General features: G+C 50.5%; 1 protein-coding gene across 2 annotated transcripts in view; it reads left to right on the top strand.

Moving 5' to 3' along the window:
• Positions 1-24,078, top strand: part of PLXNA4 (plexin A4) — a 452,604-nt gene that overhangs the window by 408,376 nt on the left and 20,150 nt on the right. For both annotated transcript variants that reach the window (XM_003813461.5, XM_034965007.3), the window contains exons 23-29: positions 2,351-2,417; positions 3,263-3,409; positions 7,995-8,154; positions 18,682-18,785; positions 19,335-19,434; positions 20,639-20,829; positions 22,045-22,214. In XM_003813461.5, the coding sequence (XP_003813509.2) occupies positions 2,351-2,417; positions 3,263-3,409; positions 7,995-8,154; positions 18,682-18,785; positions 19,335-19,434; positions 20,639-20,829; positions 22,045-22,214 (939 nt within the window). The remainder of the gene's footprint in view (positions 1-2,350; positions 2,418-3,262; positions 3,410-7,994; positions 8,155-18,681; positions 18,786-19,334; positions 19,435-20,638; positions 20,830-22,044; positions 22,215-24,078) is intronic.

Here is a 24,078-nt window from a genome sequence, read left to right as displayed (position 1 = left end):
AACAGAGCAAGACCCTGTCTCTAAAAAAAAATTTAAAAATAAATAAATGCAGAATTTCAGGCCCTCCCAGACCCGCTGAATCAGAACCTGCATTTTAGTGAGGAACCCAGTTTATCCCAATCCATATTAAAGTTTGAGAAGCACTGAAGGAAAGTCCTTTGGTGATGTCTCACCCAGCACAGCCCAGCAAGTGTTTCCTCGCACCTGCTGTAGGCTCTAAATGGGCCCAGAGTCCACCACTCAACACCCTGGAGGCCTCAAACTTGATACTGTTGAAACCTTAAAGGTCCTATGTGAAGACATAACCTTATCCTATGACTTTGGCCTTATAGGAATTAGAAACTCTCTCACTCTATCAGTGCTTCTGTTTGAACTTTTTGTGTACTCGAAGGCCATTTCTCCTCTAGGCCATTATTCCAATACCTTTGGCCTTGGCATATCTGAAGTTAGAAAACTCCCACGTCATGTCATTATGTCCAGCCCTCTGCCTAGACCACTCATGTGCTGTCTGCCTGCTGTCTGCCTGTCCCCCAGACTTCCATCTTTGGTCTTTGGGTCTCAGGCTGAGCTTCAGTGGCTCCCACTTGGTCCAGCAGATAGATTTGGCTTTCAGAAGTGTTTACTTCAGGGTTTTTCCTGGAGCAGTGGGCATTTGCCTGCACAGCTGCAAAAGTCTGCTGCATATAAGAGCCAGCAGACAGCTTTGGAAATAGCAAGGTAGATCATTTTGATTTTTGTTTTACTTTCACCATGCAGCCACCCACTGGCATAATTCTAGGGTTGCCACTGCCTGCCAGAGCTCCCACCGGCAACTTCCCGGCGTGGTCTCGCTCTGCCTCTGTGTCTCCTCCCCTTGTTTTCCGTTCCTGTTCTCCTGGATGCTCTTGCTTCCTTCTGCCCTCTTTTCCTTTTCTTCTTCTTGCCCCCGGCTGCCCACCTCCTTTCAATGTTCCTTCTTCTTTTCTCTTACCAGCTTCATTTTGTGCTGGCAGCCTCCCAACTACCTTGGGATTTTAGTTATTAGCATTTTCTGGCAACTGCAACTTTAAACTCTATCCAGACATACCTGGATGGGCTAGTTTCTCTCTGGAGCTGGCCGCATGCTTAGTGCAAGTTTGAACGTAATTTGTTTTCTCTAAATGGATGCAACTGAGAATGTCCTTGGGCTGACTGCACTGCTGCTGCATCTTCACTTCCAAAGTAAAAGAGTAGATGGGCTTGTGTTGTAGCATGAAAGACGCAAGTTAGACTCAAGAATGAACTTTCTGTCATTGCAAATGAAACTCTAGAAGGGCTCCCAAGGGAAGTTCCAAAGGATATGGAATCTTTTGCCATAGGACAGTTTCTTGTTTGTTTCTTTGTTTGTTTTTGAGACGGAGTCTCACTCTGTCGCCAGGCTGGAGGGCAGTGGCAAGATCTTGGCTCACTGCAACCTCCACCACCTGGGTTCAAGCGATTCTCCTGCCTCAGCCTCCCAAGTAGCTGGGGTTACAGGCACGTGCCACCACGCCCAGCTAATTTTTGTGTTTTTAGTAGAGAGGGGGTTTCACCATGTTGCCCAGGATGGTCTTGATCTGTTGACCTCATGATCTGCCTGCCTTGGCCTCCTAAAGTGCTGGGATTACAGGCAAGAGCCACCGTGCCCAGCCGCAATAGGACAGTTTTAACATGGCTTGGGCTGAGCTGGGTATATGGCTTTATGCTGCGGCGAATGCTGGGAGCCTTTAGCTGAGGCTGTAGACTCAGTTTGGCCATCTGACCTTCTGACATGGACCCTTCTCCTGCCACCTTTATTCCTATTCCCTGCCAAATTGATACCTCCCCAGGATTTGGGATTTTTTTTTTTTCACCCAAAAGAACACAACCAGCCTATAAAGTTCTCTAAGGTTATACTATCTAATAGGATAGCTATGAGCCACATGTGACTATTTAAATCTAAATTAGTTAAAAATAAATACAAGTTCAGTGTCAGTTCCTCAGACATGCTGCCACATTTTAAGTGCTCAGTAGCTATGTGTGGCCGGTGGTTGCCATATTAGATGGCACAGGTAGAGATGGCACGTGCAATTGGACAGTGGTGCTCTAAGGCGTTCCAGCCAAAATCCCACCCACAGCCTGATACCCAAAATGTCATCTTCCAGCTTTGTAGGAAAAGCTTGTCTTACCATTATTGGGGCGTCTAGGAGTCCATGAAACTCTCATATTCATTAGGATCGCAAGGTTTGGCCTAAACGCTAGAAGCAGCAAGATCAATGCACAATTCCTCCCTTGCCCTTCCCAGCCCACGGGCTCTGACCAGCTGTTTCTTTCTTTGTCTTGTTCCGTTGGTTCCCTCGGTGACTGCTGACAGGACTGAGTCAGTGGCTGAGAAGATGCTGACCAATTGGTTTACTTTCCTCCTCTACAAGTTCCTCAAGGTAGGGTTGGATGTGGACGTATTTCTGGCCCTGCCTCGTTCATTCTCTGCAGCCTGACTGGGGATTGCTCCACACCCCCCAGTCCTCCCTTACTGGGCCTGGCTCTTATAACCCCACAAGAAATGGAATTCATCCTTATCATGGACTGTCTAGGAAGACAGAGGCCTGCAGTCCATCATAGCTCCAAAGACACAGTCTTCCCAAGGCTAGTTTCCTACTGCCTGGCAAGGGATAGATGAGCCCTGAGAGGCCCTGCATGGTCCCTAAAGCTGAATCCTCCTTTGAAGTTAAAAACAATTTGCCCATTATTTCTCTGCTTTTCCTCTTCCCTCTCCCAGCCCCAGACTTACTGAGGCTGATAAGGCCCCCCGGCCGGTGCAGAAGCCGCATGTTGCGGCAGATAAGCCAAGGATGCGCCTGGGAGGTGGAAGAGGCTCAGCTTCCAATTATTAACTTGTGTTCTAAGGAGTTCTTGCCACCCAGGACTGACCTCTGCCTTTGGATGGGGCCTCTGAGAGAGCGGGGTGAGGTGGGGAGGGAGAGCAGAGAGGAGGGCAGGAGGGGACGGGAGCGGGGGAGGAAGAAAGAGCCCTGGAGAGGCGGCAGTAGGAAAGGAGAAATGGGTAGAATGGGAAAAGACCCTGTGATCCAAAGAGCCAGGAGGAATGCCAGCCTGAAGGATGAGGAGTTGGAGAGAAGGAGATTGAAGAGCTGAGTATAAAAGCAGGTGGGGGCAGGTGGAGGGACTTGGCAGGAGATGGCAGCAGCCATTTGGAGAAGCAGGGACTGGGGGTACACTCCAATGTTCCAAGAGCTCCTCCTAATGACGTTCTTCTCACCTCCAGGAGTGTGCCGGGGAGCCCCTCTTCTCCCTGTTCTGTGCCATCAAGCAGCAGATGGAGAAGGGCCCCATTGACGCCATCACGGGCGAGGCCCGCTACTCCTTGAGCGAGGACAAGCTCATCCGCCAGCAGATTGACTACAAAACCCTGGTGAGCCCACCCATCTGTTTCCCCTGGGGCTTTGACAGGCGGGCTTCCATCCTGGGTAGCCCTGCTCAGCAGTGGAGATGGCTGAAAGGCTGAACAGCTGCCTCTCCAGGTGTGTCTGCTGTGTGGGCCCAGCCAGGTGCTCCCGCTGTGTCCATCACCCCAGACTTCCTCTGTTGTGTTTCACCAGGGCATTTGGATTTGGGGACCAGTAGCTCAGACACATTTGAGCGACACTTCAGCCAATGAACTGGGGGTTTCTGACCACACCAGTTATGGGGTCAAAGCCCTTGACCCAGGTGAACTCTTCTGTCCTCCCAGCTTAGAGTCAACGCTTTACAGAAGAGGTCCGTGCAGCCAGAGAGTGGGGGACAGAGAGGAAAGGAAGCTAGAAAGAGTTACTCATAGCTCTGAAGCCCACACTGCTTTCTGCTCTAAGTTCAAATACAACTGTGACCCGAGCTGTATAACGCAAGGCCAAGGTGGCCTAGTGGTGCAAGGCAGTTGCCGAAGGAACGTGGGGATCCCCTCCATCAAGGTCAGGCTCCCTCACCTGACAAAAACAGCTACCCTAGGAGGCACCAAGGCTTAGCATTTAAGAGCATGGCCTTTGGGATCAGACAGACCTGGATTTGAGCCCTGGCTCTGCCTTCGACAAACAGGGTGAATTGGGGCAGGTCCCTAATCTCTCTGAATTTGGGTCTCTTTATCTGAAAAAATGAGAACACCAACAGAACCGACTAAAGTGGGGATAATCATAGTTGCTCAGAGTGTAGTTGTGCAGAGGATCAGATGGGACAAGATGAACAGGCAGTGAAGCCTGCGTCATACTCATGCACTAGTGCTTGGTCACACAGGCCCCGCTTGCCTCTCCCCACTGTCACCGTGCGTCCACTTGCTGCTCACTGTCCTCACTCTCGGGATTTTTTGGAGATCACAGTGATCTCCAACCAGCCCTTTTTCTCTGAGAAAGAGAGGACTTGGAAGGAGGGAGTATGAAAAGATAAAAGCTGAGTGTTGGGGGTGATATGCAAGTGGCACCCAAGAATGGAGGCAAGAGAGACAGAAGGGAACGAGGAGGACGGGGAACAGACGGAAGTTCAAACGCAGCGGTCAGGAGAGGGAGCCACAGCAGGCTGGGGCATTGTAGAACTGGGAGGGAGTGTGATTCTCAGACAACCCCTCCAACTGCTCTGAGCCTAGGGCAAATTCCAGACCCTGTGGCTAGCTGGGGAGACAGTTCCCACCTCTGAACAAAGCCATCCCTGCTGGCTGGGAAGGCTGCGACCATGATCCACCTATCCCACTCTCATTTTCCAAAAGCCCCGGGAATCCCAGTAGACGTCTGAACAGATTTGTGGGGATTGGCTCCGTTATGAAGATTCAAAGGAGCAGCCTGTGAATGAGGCCCCTGCTTTCTGGCAGTTACCGTCTGCTTGGAAGGAGAGAGAGAGAGACTCCAATTAAAATGGAAAAGAGGGGGAAAACCCTTCCAAAAATAGAGACCTGAATGGAGTTCTTAATGAGATAGAACTACTGCGTAAATGTCTTCCACCCTGTCTCCCCCGTTCCACTCCCTTTCTTTCCTGTCTCCTCAGCACCCTCCCAATATTGAATCCAACACAATGAGTTGTAATAATGTTCTGTCCCCAAATTGTAACATCCTTTGTTCCAGAGGCCACAGTACTGGTAGTGCACTGAGCTGATTTCAGGTGCCGCAACTTAAAGAGAATGTGAGGAAATTGGAGTGGTTCAGGGACCAGTATCCATTTAGGTGGGAACACTTGAGGACAGGAGCAGTGAGGAAAGAGGAAAGAAACTGCGATTGTTTTGCCTGGAGAAGAAACGGCCACAGGGAGCTTTAATAGCCACCTTCAGGCCTGGGGAAGGTATTTGCACATGTGCAGGGGAGCAGCCCCCTCAGGGTATGGACAGATGGCAAGAAATCGTGCAGGACAGCAGCACACAGGGCATGCAGACGAGTCCTGGAACTCGGCGGTGGCTGGAGGAGCCCAGAGTGCTATGGGCCTGCTAAGAGTAGCCTTGTCGTGGGCAGGAGAGATAACCACGGAGAGGCTCTAAGAGGCTTGGGGAGAAAGCGAGTGTACCACTTTGCAGTCAGGTGTGCCTCTAGGGATTTAGTGATTTATTGGATTGATGCTGGAGTTTGGACTGGTGTGGCCAAGGACCATGCCAGTGGGAGCACGCTAGTACCAACATCAGCAGCATCTGGGTGCAGAGTGCAAGATGCCTACCTAGAAGCCCACTAGAGCACTAGGTACCCACGTGGGAGCCTGGAGCCAGGCAATGCTAGATGCCCACCTGGTAGCCTGTCAGAGCACTAAATGCCCACCTGGGAGCCTGCCAGAGCGCTAGGTGCCCACCCGGGAGCCTGCCAGAGCACTAGGTGCCCGCCCGGGAGCCTGCCAGGGTGCTAGGTGCCCGCCCGGGAGCCTGCCAGGGTGCTAGGTGCCCGCCCGGGAGCCTGCCAGGGTGCTAGGTGCCCGCCCGGGAACTTGCCAGGGCACTAGGTGCCTGCCCGGGAGCCTGCTAGAATTCTAGATACGCACCTGGAAGCCTGCTAGAGCGCTAGATGCCCACCGGGGAACCTGGGAGCACTAGCTAGTTGCCTGGGAACCTGGAAAAATGCAGAATCTCAGGCCCCATCCCAGACCTCCTAGATCAGATTTTGTATCTCAGCAAAGCCTCCAAGTGCTTGTATTCACATTAGCGTTTGAGAGGCACTTCCCTGGCAGAGAAATCATGAGGCAGCTTGTCCACAAACTAGCCAAGGAGCATGGAGGAAGGGAACCTGTGGGTGGAGCTCTAGCTTGGCCAGTGGCCAGGGGCTCTGTCCTTCTGTGGGGCCACTGCTTCCACTTTAGAACGCCAACTCCTGCCCTGAAGTGCACCATGGAGTTGTTCTCATGAGGCCACACTGAATTCCTGCAGCAACTAGAAATGCCAGGAGATTACATTTAGGTGGCAGCCCCTGCCTCATGGGTCCCTCAGAGGAGGAAGCCCAGGGCAAGCTGTGTTGCTGTCTTGGGAAGGCTGAGCTGCCCCACCAGGGCCCAGAGGACAGGACAGCAGGGGCTGCCAGAACAGCCCAAGGGTCAGGCTTTGCTTGGCTGCTGAGCAGAGGGAAGGGGCCAGAAGACTCTTAGAAGGAGGGGAGAGCTGGGAGGAGGCACACATGGAGCGCTTGAGGCAGCAGTCTCTCCACCATTGTTTTCAGGTTAGGGCATTTTGAGTGTGAAAGTTTGGTTTTATAGATTTCAGGGTTTTTTTTTTCTTCCCCTTCTTAATGGAATAAGCATGGTCGCATTTGAGCTCATAGCAGTCTAGTTGCTAATGAAAGGCAGGTGCCCAGAGCCCAGGGTTCTGATTGCCACCACATGGAGCAAGAAGGGGGTGGAGTGGGAGAGAGACTGCTGTCTGGCTCTGCAAACCAGATGGGACAATTGGGAAATGCTTATGGGGGCACAGAGGGAGTGAAAGTTCCGAGAAGGAGAGAGACACACAGAGGGCTCTCTGGCAGCAGGGCCCGAGGGAGAGTTCGGGAGCCCAGAAGGGGAGGGCCACTTGGCATCAGTACCCCTAGGATGCCCAGCCTCTCTGCCTTGGATCTTGTGCCCTCACTTAGTCCAGTACGCACAGCACCCACCCCGTTCCCCTCCAGTCCACCCAGGAGCCCACCCGGTGCCGTCGATGTAGAAAGATCCCACTGTGAGAACAGCAAGAGAAGAAAAGCCTTGTTCTTTTTAAAGGAAAAGCCCAGAACTTTTTAAAGGAAAAAAATAAAAAGATAATTTGGTGAAGCAGTTTCAACTTTTCCTACTAGTTCCAAAAGGAGAAATGGAGGCCCTGAACTATGCAGTCGCCTCTTCCCCCAACACAGGGGTTCAAGTTCAGGGCCAGGAAAGAATCTCAGGTGTCCTGAACCTGCAATCTTTAAAGGGCATCTTTTTATTTTTAAAGAATACATTAAGTGTCTTATAGATTTGCCAACCTCTAATCAGGTGAATGAAACCTTCATAAAAATTGAAGCTTGTGAAATATTTGGAGAAAGAAGCCAGATTCCTATTAGTTCTGTGTGTGTGTGTCCAAGAAGGAGTGACAAGAAGGAGACAGACAAACATGGATGGGCAGGGGGTTTCAGAAGTGGGCGAGGGTCTGGGTGTGCCGCTGAGACACTGCCTCCTGTATGCATGTGAGAGAGAGAGCACGTGTGCGTGCATGCACTGGTGTCCGTTCTGTTGCAAATTTCCCCTCAGTGCTTCCACATGCTTGGGCATTGTCCCTTTGAAAAATCAGGATTTTAATGAAGTTTGTTCTGACAGGGAGTGAAGTGTGCAGCTCGCACTCCCTCAAGGACATTGAAGCCAAGGCATTGTCCTGCTTGCCCGGACAGGAAAGGGCAGTGGGCTTGGTGGGAGCACAGATGGCCTGGAGCCACCCTACTCCTCCCTAGCCCATCCTGGAGAGGACGAGCCATTCAGGACAGAATCCCAGGGTGCTGCTGGGGATCTAGGAGCTTTTCCTGCTACCCCATTTCATATGCCTCCTCTCCCCACCTTTCCTTCAGGTCCTGAGCTGTGTCAGCCCAGACAATGCCAACAGCCCCGAGGTCCCAGTAAAGATCCTCAACTGTGACACCATCACTCAGGTCAAGGAGAAGATTCTGGATGCCATCTTCAAGAATGTGCCTTGCTCCCACCGGCCCAAAGCTGCAGATATGGATCTGGGTGAGTAGGCTGTCCACCCAGGGGCTGTCCTTGTGGCTGCTCCTGAACACACCTCACCTTCTCCTGTCAGCAGAGGCAGGGCTGGGGTAGAGATCCGAGGGGGATAATCACTGGCTGGAGGGAGTCAGGCATGGCTGGACCCCCCCAGGAGCCCATGGGATTGCCTTCCTGGACTGCTTGGAATTGACCAGAGCTGGTCAGTGAACAGTTTGCAGAGAGGGGTCCACGGGCCACTTGGTAGTCTGTTGGTGATCTGCCTGGCAGGATATGCCTCTGGGGTCCTTTGAATAGCAGAGGGGTGGGAAATGAAGGAGTCATATCTGGAAAGAAGGGGATTTAAGGGCAGAGTCCGCTAGTCTGAGCTCCTGCGGCCCAAGGTCCTGCCACCGCCTCTGTTGTTGCCTGAGGCTCTTCCCTTCTGCTCAGTTCCATGCCTATAATTTTTGCTGAATACCTACAGCTTGAGGGATCTGGGTCAGTGATAGAGAATGGAGAGAAAGTATAGGGAAAATGAGATATGACAGCCTGCTGGGGAGAAGTCTGACATTTTAGCTGTTACATGAATATATCTCCCAGCCTCTATAAACAAGGGCATGCTGGTTAGGGCCACCTGTACTTAGAGCCAGTTATGGTTTGCATAAGCATTTCATAGGATGCCATCCTGGGGAAATCCTCATGGGGAGCCCCAGGACCTGAAGAGGCCAGTGGGGAAGAGAGGTGGTTCCAGCCTTGTGGGCCAGCATCAAACACATCTAGATTTGAGTCCTGGTGCCGTCAAGTCCTAGCTGTGTGACCCTGGTCAAGTAACCTGTGTATGCCTTAGTTTCCTAGCTATAAATGGAGATAATCATAGTGCCTGCCTTGTAGTAAGAATTCAGTGAGATCATGCATGTAAAAGCGTCTTTAATGCAGTGTGTGATCCATCGTACACATTCAGTAAGTATTGGCTGCTGTCACTGATTATGAGGATAATACAAGGAAACTGAGTGTGCCTGTTTGTTGATGCTGGCCATGGAGGGAGAAGCATTGATGTGTGTATGTGCTCATATCTGGAGATTCCTGGCAACATAGTGGTGGGAGGACCCCTCAGACGCCTCTAATCCATCCATCTGGCCTCTAAGCTGGCTTTGGCTAAGCCATCCAAGACAGACGGGCATCTATGCTATTTTCTAGAATCCAGAGGGAATTTTCATCGCCTCCCACTGCCTCACCCCACTCCCTCTGAATTCTGATGTCTAAAGAGTCTTAGGATCAGGAAGTTGTAGTAACTCCTCTAAATTCTCACTTCTTCATTTAACCCCATCTCCTCTCTCTTGGCTCTTGGCTGAAGGTGTTTGGCCCTGTGCTCTGAGCTTGGATATTGAGGGAGGGAGATTCGGTGAGCATGTGTCTCCCTCCACTGTGGAGGTATCTCTGAGTATGCTGTTTCTGGGACACAGAGGAAGCCAATGTGTGATGGTGGTGGGGAGGGGTATGGGTGTGTGCTCACATGTGTGCCCCTAGAGCCAGACCAGACCTGTGTGTCTGTGTGCATTTGATTTGCTGCCATGAAGAGCCCACAGACTCATGGGGTGAGGAAACTGTTACGGCCCAGTGGGAGAGAGAACACTTCCTGGAAGGAGGATTTTTGTGTTCCCCACGTCTAAACAAACTCCTTAATGGGTTTTTCCAGGGAGAATTGAGTTTGGTAGTGGAACCAGCTAGCACCCACTGTTCCTTTGTTTCATCTGTGGGCCATATAGCAGGGGGCACCTTCAGCTTTGCAGGGTCCTTAATGCAATTTAGGTGGGAGGAGAGTCCAGACAGAGTGGGGCCAAGAGGCGGGGGTGTGATAGGAGCAGGCTCCTTCATGCTGGAAGCTGAGATTGCAAAGTTGTGCCAGAACACAGAAGGAGCACCTGCATGCAGCTGCATGAAGAGATGTGTGCTTCTGTGCTTAAGAATAGGTGATTTCCCATGGAGGGGCTCACAGAAGGCAGCCCCGTGAACTTTGTCCTGAGAGTCCCTTAAATCACTCCCTTAAAAAGCCTGGGAGTGTAAACCCAGCAAGGCAAGTCTTTTATGGGATGCAAAGCCTCCTGAAGCCAGAGTTCTAGACTATCTGGAGTGGAAACAGCAGCAGACAAAGCAGGCACAGTCGCTCCTGCCACCTGCCATGATGAAAGGAAGCCCAAGAGCAGCTCTGCAACAAGGACCTGCCTGAGGGTGGCTGGTCTCCCCAGCCAGAGGCTGCACAAGCCAGGGAAAGGCTACCCACTTCCCAGGGGAAACAGGTCTCCAGTGCTCACCATGAATGTTCAAGCTCCAGGCACCCAAACAAACAGGGGGGATCCCTCTGCCATCACATTTGCTGCTGGGCCACACTTGGAGGAATAAGATCCCCACACCAGGGACAGATAGCAGACAGAAACAAAGAGAGGCCTAGGGCAGTTTGAACCTCAGGGCCCCCTCTCACTGGGAAGGGGCATCACACTGAGCTGCTCAGCAACATCTCCCTGCTCAACCATGATGGGTGCTCTTCTGAGAAGTTCCCTTTTTTCCTTTTAAATCTAGAGTTTGGAGCTGCTTGCAAAGCTCTAGGCTTCTTACCAAAGCTAGATTGCATCGCAAGAAAAATGGGGCCTCCTCAGAGACCCAAATGCTTTTTCCACACTATTCAATCACAGCCCCCACGGCGAGAGAGAAGCAAGGCAAGTTGTTCCCATCATGTAGGTGAAAGTGCTTTGAAAGCCTAAGAGCAATTTACAAATGTAAGGTGTGACTATTTATGCCAAAGGGACGCATAGCACGTTGGCACTCACTCAGCCCCATGGGCTGGACAGGACCAAGACAGCACAGCATGCCCCCTGACTTTCTCCCCGCACCCGCTGTGCTTTCTTCTCCCACTGCTGAGGGCATCCAGCAAAGGCTGCCTTCCCTCTCCTGATGCCCAGCCCCTGGCACGGCAGGAGCACCCATCCCAGGCCAGCTCAGCAAGAAGCAAAGACATTTTGCACCACCCCGTCATTGTCCCAAGTAAATCCAGCCCAACCCTCCCCGCTCTTGCTTGGCTTTTGGCTCCTGCCTGTCATCATCACTGTGGCCCCTGGCTTTGCCTAACTGCTCACTCCTGACATGTCTATTCATTGCTCCTCAGAGCTCATCAGAGCTCTCCCACTCCTCTCCCTCTACTCCCTCGCCAGACTTGTGCAGGCATTAAGGAGCCAAGATGGGAAACCGCGTTAGTAAGGAATCTCCAAAGAAATAGAAACAAGGGTTGTGTGAGCGTGTGCATCTGTGTGTGTGTGTGTGTGTATGTCCAGAAACAGAGAGAGAGAGAGATTCATTTTAAAGAAGTGGTCATACGATTATGGAGGCTGGCAAGTCGAAAATCTGCAGGGTTGGCTGGCAGGCTGGAGACCCAGGGAGGAGGCAACATTGCAGTTCAAGTCTGAAGGCTGTCTGCTGGCAGAATTCCCACTTTCTCAAGGGAGGTCAGTCTTTTGTTCCAGTCAGGACTTCAACTGATTGGATGGGGCCCACCTACATTATGGAGAGAAATCTGCTTTATTCAAAATCCATCCTGATATAAATGTTAATTTCATAGAAAGACACCCTCACAGAAACATATCAAATAATGTGTGACCAAATATCTGGGTACTGTGGCCCAGCCAAGTTGACACGTAGAATTAACTATCCCAGGAACCGTAGGGCCCACCTTCACTGCAATGTGTTGGAAGCTGGGGAAGGACAGCGACCACAGCGGGAGGAGTTGGGACTGAGGCAGAGCTCTAAGGCACAGTGCCCAGGTAGCACTCCCCCTGCTACACGTGAGGCTGTCCCCACAACCAGGTTTAAAATGTCCCTTTCCACCCACAGGTATCTGGGCAGGGTAGGTACCTGTTTGCATCACTAAACTCTTCAACAAACACGAGAAGATCCTACCCTGTGGCCAGCTGTGTGCCAGGCTTGGAGGTGCCAAGGTGCCTAGGAGATGTTCCCCACTTCTTAGCAGACTAGCAGAGACAGTACATTTTTCTATCTGAACTAAGGAGCTTTTTTTCCTCCTCCCTTCACTCCTCAAGGGAAATCACTGGTGCCATTCTCTTCCCCTGCACAGATGGAGAATCTGCAGCTCAGTTCTCTGAGTTCTCACAGTGCCTGGGCCCAGGTTACACAGCAGGGAGGTGGAGAGAACTCCCATTCCCTTCACACGCAGTCTCCTCTGCGGCCCATTTCGTCTCCCCTCTGCCACTGTCCGTGACCTCCAGAGGTTCCTGTAGTTTAATGCAAATGCTCTATCAATAGCCCCCAGAACTCCACCACCCTCTTTCTGTCTTGTGGCTCAAGTCGAGCAAGCTGAAAGGATATATTTTTTCAAATAAGTAATTCCTGTAGGCAATAAAAAGATACACTATCTTCTGAGTGAAATATAAAGAGTTCACAGCAGCTGTCTCCCCAGTTTGCATTTTCCTCTGCACCTGATGGGAAGGGCAGATAAAGATAATGGGATTTTTCTTTCTTTTTTATTTCACCTCCCTCTCTCCCTGGAAGGTGGAAATGTAACAAATTGGATTGTGAGTGTGTCTGTCCTTTGTGCTTGGTGCCTGGAGCAGGGCATCCGGCTGCCGGGCAGAGCTGCTGCGAGAAAGGTCAGAGCTAGCAATTTTCTCTTGGTGCCATGCATATGAATGCCAGGGTCACCTTCCCTCCTTCCCACTGACACCACCTGCCTTCTAAACTCTTCTTTGACCCACCACACTGTCTGGAGCCATGCCAGAGCCCTGTGTTCCACATTCAAGAATATCTACTAAGTTCTAGCTTGTCTCTCTTAAATCAGGAAGCGGGGCTCAGCCTGCGTTTGCCTTTCGCTCTCCAGGCATCCCCAAATAGCAACAACTGACCAGTGCACAGCACTTTACAGTTTACAAAGATCTAGTACCTTCAGTGCAAATAATGCACTTCTATTCAGGAACTTCTTCTTTTAAGCACCAGGTGTCACACTTGCTGTCACAATAATTAAAAAAAAAAAAAAAAAAAAACCAGAACGTTTTTAGATGTCACCCCTCCTGCTCCCAGGTGAATTTTCTGACCTTTTTAGCAGATACACTCTGATCTTCTCTTGGCTCTCCCAGCTCTTCTCCGGTGCCTGGTCCCAGCACTTCAGCGTGGCCAGGTGTTGAAGGTCTCAGGGCTCCCTGCCAGGTGTTTCCTTGGGTTTCACCTGCTGACAGGCGTGCAGAGCCATAGAATCTTGTCTCCCCCTACAGCCTCCTTCTCAGCCCGGGGTTTGGAGGGTGGAGTGGGCCCTGTGCAGTGCCGGTGTGTGCTCCTAGTGAGAACCTGTTCACAGTGCCCCCAAGGTAAGAAAAGGTGGCAGGGGTGGAGGTCCAGGCATGTGGTCATGAAGGTGGTCCTGCGTGGACTGTGCAGGTCGATTTTGCTGGCTCTACTTAGCCTGGTTAGTGGCTCCTTCCACCCTTTCCTTTCTTCAGCAGCCCTTCCTGAAGCTTCCTGGGATGGGTCTGAGGAGATATGATGATAGGAAGACTGGAAGTGGGGTTATTGCAAAGCCTGAAGGGTCCCCAGCCTGGTGGAAAAGGTGCATGTGCACATGTGTGTGGGTGTGTACGTGTGTGTGTGTGCACATGTGTGAGTGTGCATGTGTGGGTGCCCTTGGGCCCACCTGCATGTCTACACTGTGAGGGCCAGAACTATGAGGTGCTGTGCACCCTGGGGAGAGTTTGCCTCTCAGTATGGCACCTACTGGTAGGTAGGGGACTCTTCAAGAGCCAGGCCAATGGGGTCCTCCATGCAAGCATCTCCTTCCAGGTTGGCCTGTGGAGGATCTCTTTCCTATCTATGCCTCAGCTTCCCACTGCCAATTACATGGATCTCCACACACTTGGAGGCAGGCCAGGGTCCCCCTACCTCTCCCCTTCCTAGAGACTCTGCAAGCATGACCTGGCCATCTTCTGAGCGTCCCTGAAACCCACACCCCTGCCCCACCACCTTCACTTAGGTCCTCGCTGCCACTTCTGCTTTGGACAAAGGTGGCCATCCCGACAGGGCTCATGCCTCTTTGCCCCTCTAATAATGCTCTCCTCTCCTTATCCCCTCCCCGCTCTGTCTCCCTGGCCTCAGCTCAGCTCCAGACACCTTGGCATGGCATGCTGGATCTTTCTTAACTTAGCTCCTGACCTCCCTACACCTCTCCAGCCTCTCAACTTTCTCCTGCTCAGACTCATCGATCCCTTGAACTACAACATGAGTGCCACCTTTGGACCAGAACACTTGTCCCCCTGGCCAGCCAGCGAACGCCTACTCATGCTTCACAGTTTAACCTGGGCAGCCCTTTCCCACCAGTTCCCCATAGCTCCTCTTCCCTGTCTCACCCCTGCCCTGACCAGCAGGCTCTTGCACAGCCTCTCCACACAAGGAGTCTTCAAGGGCAAGGGCTTATGTTTTATTCCGTTTCCTTGTTTAACTACCTCTCATGCCCAGTTGGCCATGCCCAGCACACTGGGGGCACATGGCAAGTGTTCTTTGGTGAATGAGTGAGCGTGGAGCTGCAACACCTCCTGGACATGGATTCTCACCACAGAGACTGCAGGAGATGCGTCTTGTGAGATGGGACTGTAGGTGTCCTCTTTTGTAGGAGAAGGTGTTTGTGAGGAGTCATTCTGCCCCAGGATTTGCTACAGCTCTCTCTGAGTTCAGCATCTCATAGCATTTGATGCCTGGGAGGTATTTTCCAGCTTCTCACTGTGCCCCACGGGCAGGCAAAAAATGCCCAAGAGGCTCAGCCTTCACGGGAGGATGCTGGCCATTGGCTGAGCTATGACATTGCCTCTTGGCTGTCCTAATGTGGTCACCTCCTACAGAGCAAGGTAGAGACTCAAAAGAGAGATATTTTTAGTGACATTTTTTATAGGCAAGACAGAAGGAGCCCATCTGGTGAAAAGAGGGCTGGATCAAGCACTGGGGGACCTGGGTTCTATTTATTTTCATTACTGGTATTAAAACTAAGCACACATTGAATATGCAACAAAGCACAAAGTTAGATACCGCCCTCACAGAGGGCCTCCTGAGGCTGATTCAGCCAGTCGTGCACACCGTGAGGGGACCAGGGTGCTGGCCTTCATATCTAAGGTGGCAGGGCTGTCTCATCCTCAGCTGACTCAACCTGACCTTGGGATCTTTACTTCTGGGGTGGGGATGAGATTTTATGAGCCCAGCCATGCAGCTTAGGAGAGGGCACTGTTCCTGGGCTAGAGGGAAGCCACCTGCGATGGCCTTTGACCTTGGCTTTTCCTGGCCCCTGCTTTACTCAGTAGAGCTCTATGGCTCAGATTTCTATTGAGAGAAGGTCAGGAAGTCGTGCAAGAGCACTCCAGAAAGCTGAGCCCATGCCCACTATCTGATCTTCTTGAGACATTCCATGATGAGCCTAGGGAAAATAGAGACCATAACTGGCCTGAAGAAGGGGTTTCAGGAAAGGAAGGAGGGCAGGTAAGTATGGAAGTGAAAGTGGGTTCTGGCCAATAGGGTAAAAGTAAGGAATTTGGGTAGAGAAGAGTGACATTAAGGAGTGGCTTTCCTTGTCAGCCTACTTGAATTATTCTGTGCCAGGGAATGTGGGGCTGCCCGCCAGTTATACTCCACCCTCTCTCCTCCATTCTGGGTTCAGCTGGGTGGGCTACTTGTGATCCTTGCTTCTTTCCTGAAAGCCTCAGGGATGGAGCTGCCCACACCAGCTGCCCGTCAGTCTGGGCTCTCTTTCATCAGGACTAAGTTGTAGATGCTACAAAACAACAATTTCAACTACTACCTTCTTTTTCTTCTTCCTCTCCTTCCCCTTCTCCCCCTCCCTCTCCCCTCCTCCTTTCTCCTCCTCCTCCTTCTTCTTCCTCTTCCTTCTCCTTCTTCTTCCTCTTCCTTCTCCTTCTTCTTCCTCCTTCTTCTTCTTCATCTTCATCCTCTTCTTCCTCCTCTTCTTTTTCCTCTTCGTCTTCTTCCTTCTCTTCTTCTTTCTCCTTTCTTCTTATTCTTTCACCTTTCTGATATTTCAGAAAAAAAGCACATAGCAATTTTTTTCTGTCTAGGACATAACAAAATAATAGGCTTGAGAGATCTAAAAGCAAGCTAAGTGTACTTCTTGATTCCAGCCCCCTCTCTCCATGTTGGCTTTTGGGGAAACATTCCTGACTTTTTGAGATAATTCCCAAGGAGACATGACCATGCTCTACCCAGTCTTTTTGGATAGGGGCATGGAGGTAGGTGGACTCTCATTCTCATAATTTCCGGGCATGACTCAGCCAGGGTTATTGAGTATGGCCGCCCGGGCTGTGCGCTGCACAACTCTAAGGGGAATTGTGCATCATGGAGGAAGACCTGCCCTGGGGCCCAGAATCAGTCACCAATTGTCATTGCCTAGTTGGCCAGGCCATGTGGTTTATTCATTCACATGCTCCTGAGATGTGCTACAATTCTTTATCAGCAAGCAGTGCCCTTGCAGCTGCTAAGCTAGAGGGCTGTCTCTCCACTGGCACCTTCTCCTTCTAGTCCTAGCAAGCCCCATGGTCACTTCAGTGGAGGAGATTCCCTTGGGCCCAGCCAGAGGACTTAGTGTCCAGAGCTGAGTTCATTGCATCCCTCTCCCTACCCCAAATATGAGGAAAGCAGAATGCTGGCTCTTTTTTTTGTTGTGCCCCAAAGCTGTTCCTCCACCCCTATGTAGCCTCTGACTTAACCAGGTGCCGCTCACCATGCAAGTGGGGGAGGCTCACTGCCGTATACTCCCCAACCCAGACTAGTGCCCACCAGCATCCAACTGCACAGCACATCAGCTGTCTGGCCAGCTTGGAGAGATTCCTGTTCCTTTGCTCCAACCACTCAAAAGTGCATGCATGCATACCTCCATAAAATAAAAAACAAAACAAAAAACTTAAGAAAAAAACAACACAATAACAAGCAAAAACACTAGTGACCAGATACCTCAGTGAGGCATTTTCCCCTTTGCCTATTAGTCTAACCACCCCAGACCATAATCACCATGAGCAATCCCAGCTGTGACATCCACAGGACTAAGGGATGGATGGTCCCCAGAGACTTCTTGCTCCAGTGAACAAGCATGTAGTCCCTATGCTTTCATTCCTTTGACCACCTGACATGACGCTAAGCTCTAAATCAGGCAGCAGGGAAGCCCCAGGGACTGGAGGCAAGGGGCTTAGATTTTAGGAGCATCTCTGCTATTCCAAAGGGCATGCCATCTGTGAAATGGGGTTGGCAGCACAGACCACAACAAATACACAATGCAGGGAGGAATTGGTGCTCTCTGCCACAAATGTGGCTGGTCATGGACCAGCCTTGGCAGGAGGGAAACGAGGAAGAGAATCTGAACATGTGGCTCTGTGAGACATAGGAAGAAATCCCTGGTGGGTCAAGCAGTGACTGCCAGGCCACTTAATCCAGCAACTAACGACACTCTGAACGAGCCCAGCATTCTTTGCACATTTCAGAAGTATCAGCATCTGAGAGGCATTGAGCAGGATCTGGGCTGCCTGGAAACCAAACGTCTGGCTTCTTGGCTGGAACACATGTTGCATTTGAATTTAAGAGGCTGTTTTTCCTTTCTGGTGTATGTCCATGAGAATGGTATGTGTGGATGCGTGAGCTCATACATGTGTGTGCTGCATGAGTTTATGTGTGTCTGACATGCACATGGATTTTCATGTGTGTACATTTCGAGATAGGAATGTGCACTTCTCCACCTACACGTGATTTGTACCAAGTATGGTGGTGGGGATTTGGTTGATGAGAAACAGCCTCCCATTTCCATGTGTGATCCATCAGTAAGCCCATGTATTGTAGGTGTTTGGACCCATGAGAATAATATGGGGATGTAAATATATCCTTGTAACATCAAACAATTAGGTGTTGGATAGATTACAACGTTGATATCATTTACATAAACTTTGCAGGGAATGGGATGTTCATGGGCGTGAGAATGGGTTTTGCTGATGTTTTCCACACTCTTTGACCCAATCTCCCTGACAAGGGTGACACACCTGCCAGTTTCACCCTGTAGGATACACCCCTGGAACAGGTCTGGGGCTGTTCAGTGACTGAGCCTGCAGCTCTAAGAGCTTCCAAACAAGTCACGCTACCACAACTATGCCACTTTGCATTTGCCTCATGCTTTGTCAAAGCTTAGTGTTTTATTATGTGCCTCTTTTGTTTGGCCAATACTTTTTGAGCACCTACTTTTTACAGATGTAGCCATTCATAGCAAGCAGATGGGCAAGGGTGGATAAGTGATGTTAGCCCCATTTTGGTCACATAGTTTGTTGGGCTCAGAACCAGAACTGGAACTCAGGGCCTCTCTGCGTTGAGAGCTTTGGCACACCATTTTCGCAGGAGCTTGTGCTAGCACTTGCAATGGATACACCCTTGAGCTAGCACTGCATAGGTACCTACACAGAGTCCTCAGCTTCCCCACAGGGGGGGTCATAGGGCCTCTCTGAGACACCACCGCTCTCTTGGCAGAGTGGCGACAAGGAAGTGGGGCAAGGATGATCTTGCAGGATGAAGACATCACCACCAAGATTGAGAATGATTGGAAGCGACTGAACACACTGGCCCACTACCAGGTGAGGGGAATGTGGAAAGGGGAGGAGCTAGCCAACTACAAGTCGCTTGCCCTGGAAATCATTGCCCTGGAATAACAGGGCTAGACACCAAGTCCCTCACCAGCACTCCATGTTCCCTTAGTGATCCAGAGGAAATTGGTGTCTCTCAGCCAAGAAACCAGGAAACCCTGACCTCTTTGGAGATAGCATCCTGACATGCACACTTTCTGCAGGGCAGAGTCCCCAAGGAAGGCTCCAAGGAAGGCTCTCCTGAGAAGTTCCTCTGGGCATTTAAGGCTGGGTCATCTTCCAGGGAAGCACTGGGATTGAGAATGCTAGGGAGGAGCTCTTGCCAGAAGTTACTCCAAGAGAAGCCACAAAACTGAATACTTGTCAGTATCCAGATCTGTGTCTTGTTCTGCTCCAAGGAAAGCTGACAGCCTCCAAAGTCCCCTAGTTCTCCAGCAAGGCACCAATTTCCCCTTAGTGCCAAGTTCATCATGATTTGTCCTTATTTCCTGGAGTGGCAGAGCTGCTGTGCCTAGGCCCTGAGAAGCTTTTTCCCTGTAGGTGCCAGATGGTTCTGTGGTGGCATTAGTGTCCAAGCAGGTGACAGCCTATAACGCAGTGAACAACTCCACCGTCTCCAGGACCTCAGCAAGTAAATATGGTAAGATCCCACCGAGTGTCCCAGGGAGGCCCGGGTGTCCTGAGCAGCTGTTGTCATGACAGCAGCATAGCCAGAAGGCAGGAGACTCTTGGAGAGGGGAGATGGGGCATCAGGCAGGCTGACCATCAGGGAAGAGAGCCAGGTGGGGGAAGGGGACCCTGGTTTCAGTCAGGCACTCTGATGCATAAGCAAGACCTTCATCCACGAGCAAAAGAAGTAAAGCCAACTTTCATGAATGTCTTCCAGGCTGTGTGATAGCTATTATCTCACATCATGTTCATAACAATCTAGTGAATTAAGTAATTATTATTTCCCCCTATTATGCAGATTAGTACATTATAACTCAGGTGCACAGAGGCTAAATGATTTGTAAGAGCCACTGTTATTTTGCAGTGGAGTGCAGGTACAGACCAGGTGCGAGGCTCTGCAGTGGTGGGGAGAGGGTGCTGGAGGTGGGGTAGAAGCCAGAAGGAGCCCTGTTCTGCCCTATCTGTGTGCTTCGGGGCTAGTCATCTGACCACTATGAGCCTTGGTTATTTATTTATTTACCAGAAGAAGAGACTGAAAAATCTACCGACTGAACAGGATCGTTCTAGATAATAAATAGATGAATACAGAGAAGAGTGCCTGCACACAGTAGGACCGCCATTTCTTTTTCCTGCTCAGTACTCACTTCACAACACTTCACAAACACTGGCAGGAGTTTCAGCAAATAAACAGGAATAATTGGCACAGGCCAGAAGGGAGGACAGACGAAGGTGAGCAGGTTACCCAGCGATTACTCATCCGATCAGCGGTTATTGAGGGAGACAGGCTACCTGCTCTTAAGTATGTACTTAATTGGCTGCACAGAACACATCCTGAGACGTGACTTGAGAACTCTTACAAGGAAAAGCATTAAAAAAGTACAGGCTTATATTTTTACAAATTGAATAATTAAGGGTTGACACGATGCAGAGTACAGGAAGAAGGGGGAGATCTGAGTGGGTAGAATTAGCCACAGATAGTTTCCTGGAGGTGGTGAGAAAGGCATCCCAGTTTCAGGGAATGCACCAAACCAAGGCAAGGTGACAGCACCGGCCAATGGCAGGAATGATCAGACAGACAGTCGTTGGCTTCTGCCGGAGCAAGGGATGCATGGTAAGGTGATGGGCTAAGGCCGTGTGGCCTCACATATGTCGGGGGGTGATCCTTGCCTTGGCAGAAAACATGATCCGGTACACGGGCAGCCCCGACAGCCTCCGCTCACGGACACCTATGATCACTCCTGACCTGGAGAGTGGAGTCAAGATGTGGCATCTAGTGAAGAACCACGAGCACGGAGACCAGAAGGAGGGGGACCGGGGGAGCAAGATGGTGTCTGAAATCTACCTGACCCGACTCCTGGCCACTAAGGTATCAGACTTGAGAACTGGGTGCAGGGAGCCCAGAGGCTATGGAGAGGGACTTCATCAGCCCACAGAAATGCCAGAGTAGCCAGTACCCAGCATTCATGCTGGTGCCCACTCTATTACCCACCCCAGGAGGCACTGCTGACCATTCCCCGTACCGAACCTCAGAATCCTTCTCAATCCAGAACTCCAGGCAAACCCTGCCAATACATCAGTGTTGGCATGCAATCTGAAGATTTGTTACTACCCCTTCTCCATGCCCTTCTGAAATACTGAGACTCTAACTGCCTCTTTTCACATTCTTCTGCCATGCCTTATAAAAGAATGATTTCTTCTCTGGGGTATCATCTACAATCTCAAGTTGGGGAAGTCGGGGCTCCATCACGACTTCCCAGGCACCATATATATATATATATTTTTTTTTTTTGAGACAGAGTCTTGTTCTGTCACCCAGGCTGAAGTGCAGTGGTGCAATCTCTGCTCACTGCAACCTCCTCCTCCCAGGTTCAAACAATCCTCCTGCCTCCCAAGTAGCTGAAACTACAAGCATGCACCACCACGCCTGGCTAATTTTTTTTTTTTTTTTTTTTTTGTATTTTTAGTAGAGGTGGGGTTTCACCATGTTGGCCAGGCTGGTCTTAAACTCCTGGCCTCAAATGATCCGTCCGCCTCAGCCTCCCAGAAGTTGGGATTACAGGCATGAGCCACTGTGTCTGACCTCCGGCACCATTTCTAATCCTGGTTCTGGGGACGTTGCTTGCCTGCAGTGCTAGTCTTTCACTCCTGAGACTGGGCTCAGCTCTGCTCTCTGCAGAGCCAAGTGAGTCACTGTTCATTAGCCAGTGTGAGTAATGCCCAAACAAAGCCAGCAGATTGTGTTTGTCTGCTCTGACCAAGTGAGTGTTCATTAGCATTTGTGAAAAGTGCTAAAATAACACCGCCAGAGGGTGTTCAACCAAACCGTGTTGTTGGCAGAGGAAGCCTTACGTAGGTCCAGTCATCAGTGTTATATCTCTTTTCCATGTGCAGGGGAAATTTAAAGCTGTTAGAGACAGATGAAATGGGAAAAAATGATTTAATGCATGGACTTACCCAATTTTACCCAAGTAGGGTGGGCTGTATACCATCCTCCCCTGCCTAGGTCTGTGAGGCAGGTTTTAAAAGCCATCCTCAGAACTACGTGAGTTGAGCCATGTCTGGACGTATCCTGCCTCTCCAGGGCACACTGCAGAAGTTTGTGGATGACCTCTTTGAGACCATCTTCAGCACGGCACACCGTGGCTCTGCCCTGCCCCTGGCCATCAAGTACATGTTTGACTTCCTGGATGAGCAGGCTGATAAGCATGGCATTCATGATCCGCACGTCCGCCATACCTGGAAGAGCAATTGGTGAGTGAAGGGAGGGCAGGGGGCACATCTGGAGCCCTGAGCCCACCCAGCCTCAAGTCAATGGTGGTGGGACTCTGGGCCTCCAGGAGAAGGGCTGGCCAGAGCCTGTTTTCATCAGCAGGGACTCTGAGCAGGCACATTCTCTGGTCCTCCCCATCCACTCTTCCTAGATTTTTGTGCTCACTCCCTCTCTTACTTCCCTCTAGTCAAATCTGTCTGTGCATCTTTCTTTCCTATCACTTAGTCAGTTAACAAACATTTATTGAACCAGCTGAAGAAGCAAGAAATAATATGCCAAATGTCACGGCCAGGACACTCTCCCATCCAAGTACCTCCTGGGTGCCTGTGATTATGCTAGACACTGGGCTAATCAGACATGGCCCTGCCCTCAATGAACTGACAGATGAGGGTGAGAGGCAAGGAAGTCTGCTGGTGTGGGACAAATGCTATGGAAGATGGAGGATGTGTCGTGTGCAACCAGATCTTAGAAGGGCAATGTCTAACAGTGACTTGCAAGCAGTTTTGAAACACACTTAGGAACCAGCCAGGTGAACAAAGGGCATTCCTATTCTATTCAAGCAATTGCTGTCTTCTCTTTTCCAAGCTCTGTGTGGTGAAGAGACCTGCCCTTAACCACTATGTCTTCCTTTGAGACAACAGGATTCTCCAAGTACTAATTGACACTGTAGGTGTTCTCCCCTATGATCCCCTCTCTCCTTTTAACATGGATCATCCTTCCTTTCACTTGTGATTAATTTGTATTTCAGGCTGAAATTTCAAGATCGCACATCAGTATTCAGCACTTAGTACAGAAGCTTGCATAAAGCTGGGTCTCAATAATTATTGATGAGATGCAGAGCCAAGGTGGTCTCTGGTTGAGAGCTCTACCTGAGGCAAAGCTGGCTTATCCTTTGTCCCATCGCTTCCAGAACTGCCTCCCTGTAGCTTTTCCAGATCTTCTTCCCCAGATCATTCTTCTGAGGCAGTGTGGGCCTGTTGCCCAGCACCAACAACTGCCAGGATGGGCAAGGCATTAGGGCTCAGCCAAGCACCCTGGCACCTAGCCCTGGGCCCCAAAGCAATGCACAGATGAAGGCAGAAGTCAGGCTTTGGTACCAAAACTGTATTCAATGTAGTATACTCTGGCTCCTCATTGTCTTCACCGGGAGAAGAGACTATCCCTGCTGAATGTGAAAAACCAGGCAGGAACCAAGTTTGAGACCACAGAACCAAAGCATGGGGTTTGCTCCCATATTAACTCCTAGTGAGAGAAGACCTTCGTTCTGGGGTTCTTCCAACCTTTCTGAAATAAGACTCAAAAATCTAGATTGCTCACTCAGTGTAGCAAAACTTTGTGATGCGATTTCCTCCTTTGAAAGCTGTGCTGGGTCTGATATCTCCCAGGACCTGCCTTTAGGTAAGATGCGTTTAACTCTTCTAGACTTCTTGGCGTGACTACTGGGAGCTGTTCAGTGAGGCATGTCCCCAGCCTACCAATCTGCTTCTGTTAGTGAGTCTTCCTACTTACTGCCTCCATTGAATGTTAGCAGCCTTCAGGAAATTAAAAAAAAAAAAATGCTCTGCCCAGAACTTCTCTTGATCCTAGCTGGAGAAAGTTGGGTCTTTCTAAACATTTCGACCTGCTTTTAGTAGCACATTGCAAGAATATCACCTACAATGGTATCTAAACCATTTGTTTTCACTCCATCCCTCCTGCTGGGGCAAGGCCACCTCCAGGGGTGCCATAATGTCCTTGGAGTGGAGCCAAATCTTCTTGGATGCCAGCTCTTGCAAGTACTCAGGTCTGAGCAAAGGAAATCCCAGAAAGTAGACAGTTTCCCCCAACCCTGAGGACACTTTCCCC

Source organism: Pan paniscus, chromosome 6 (genome assembly GCF_029289425.2).
Source record: "Pan paniscus chromosome 6, NHGRI_mPanPan1-v2.0_pri, whole genome shotgun sequence".
Taxonomy (NCBI): domain Eukaryota; kingdom Metazoa; phylum Chordata; class Mammalia; order Primates; family Hominidae; genus Pan; species Pan paniscus.
Note: the sequence above shows the minus strand (reverse complement) of the source record. Positions and strands in the feature narration are given on the sequence as shown.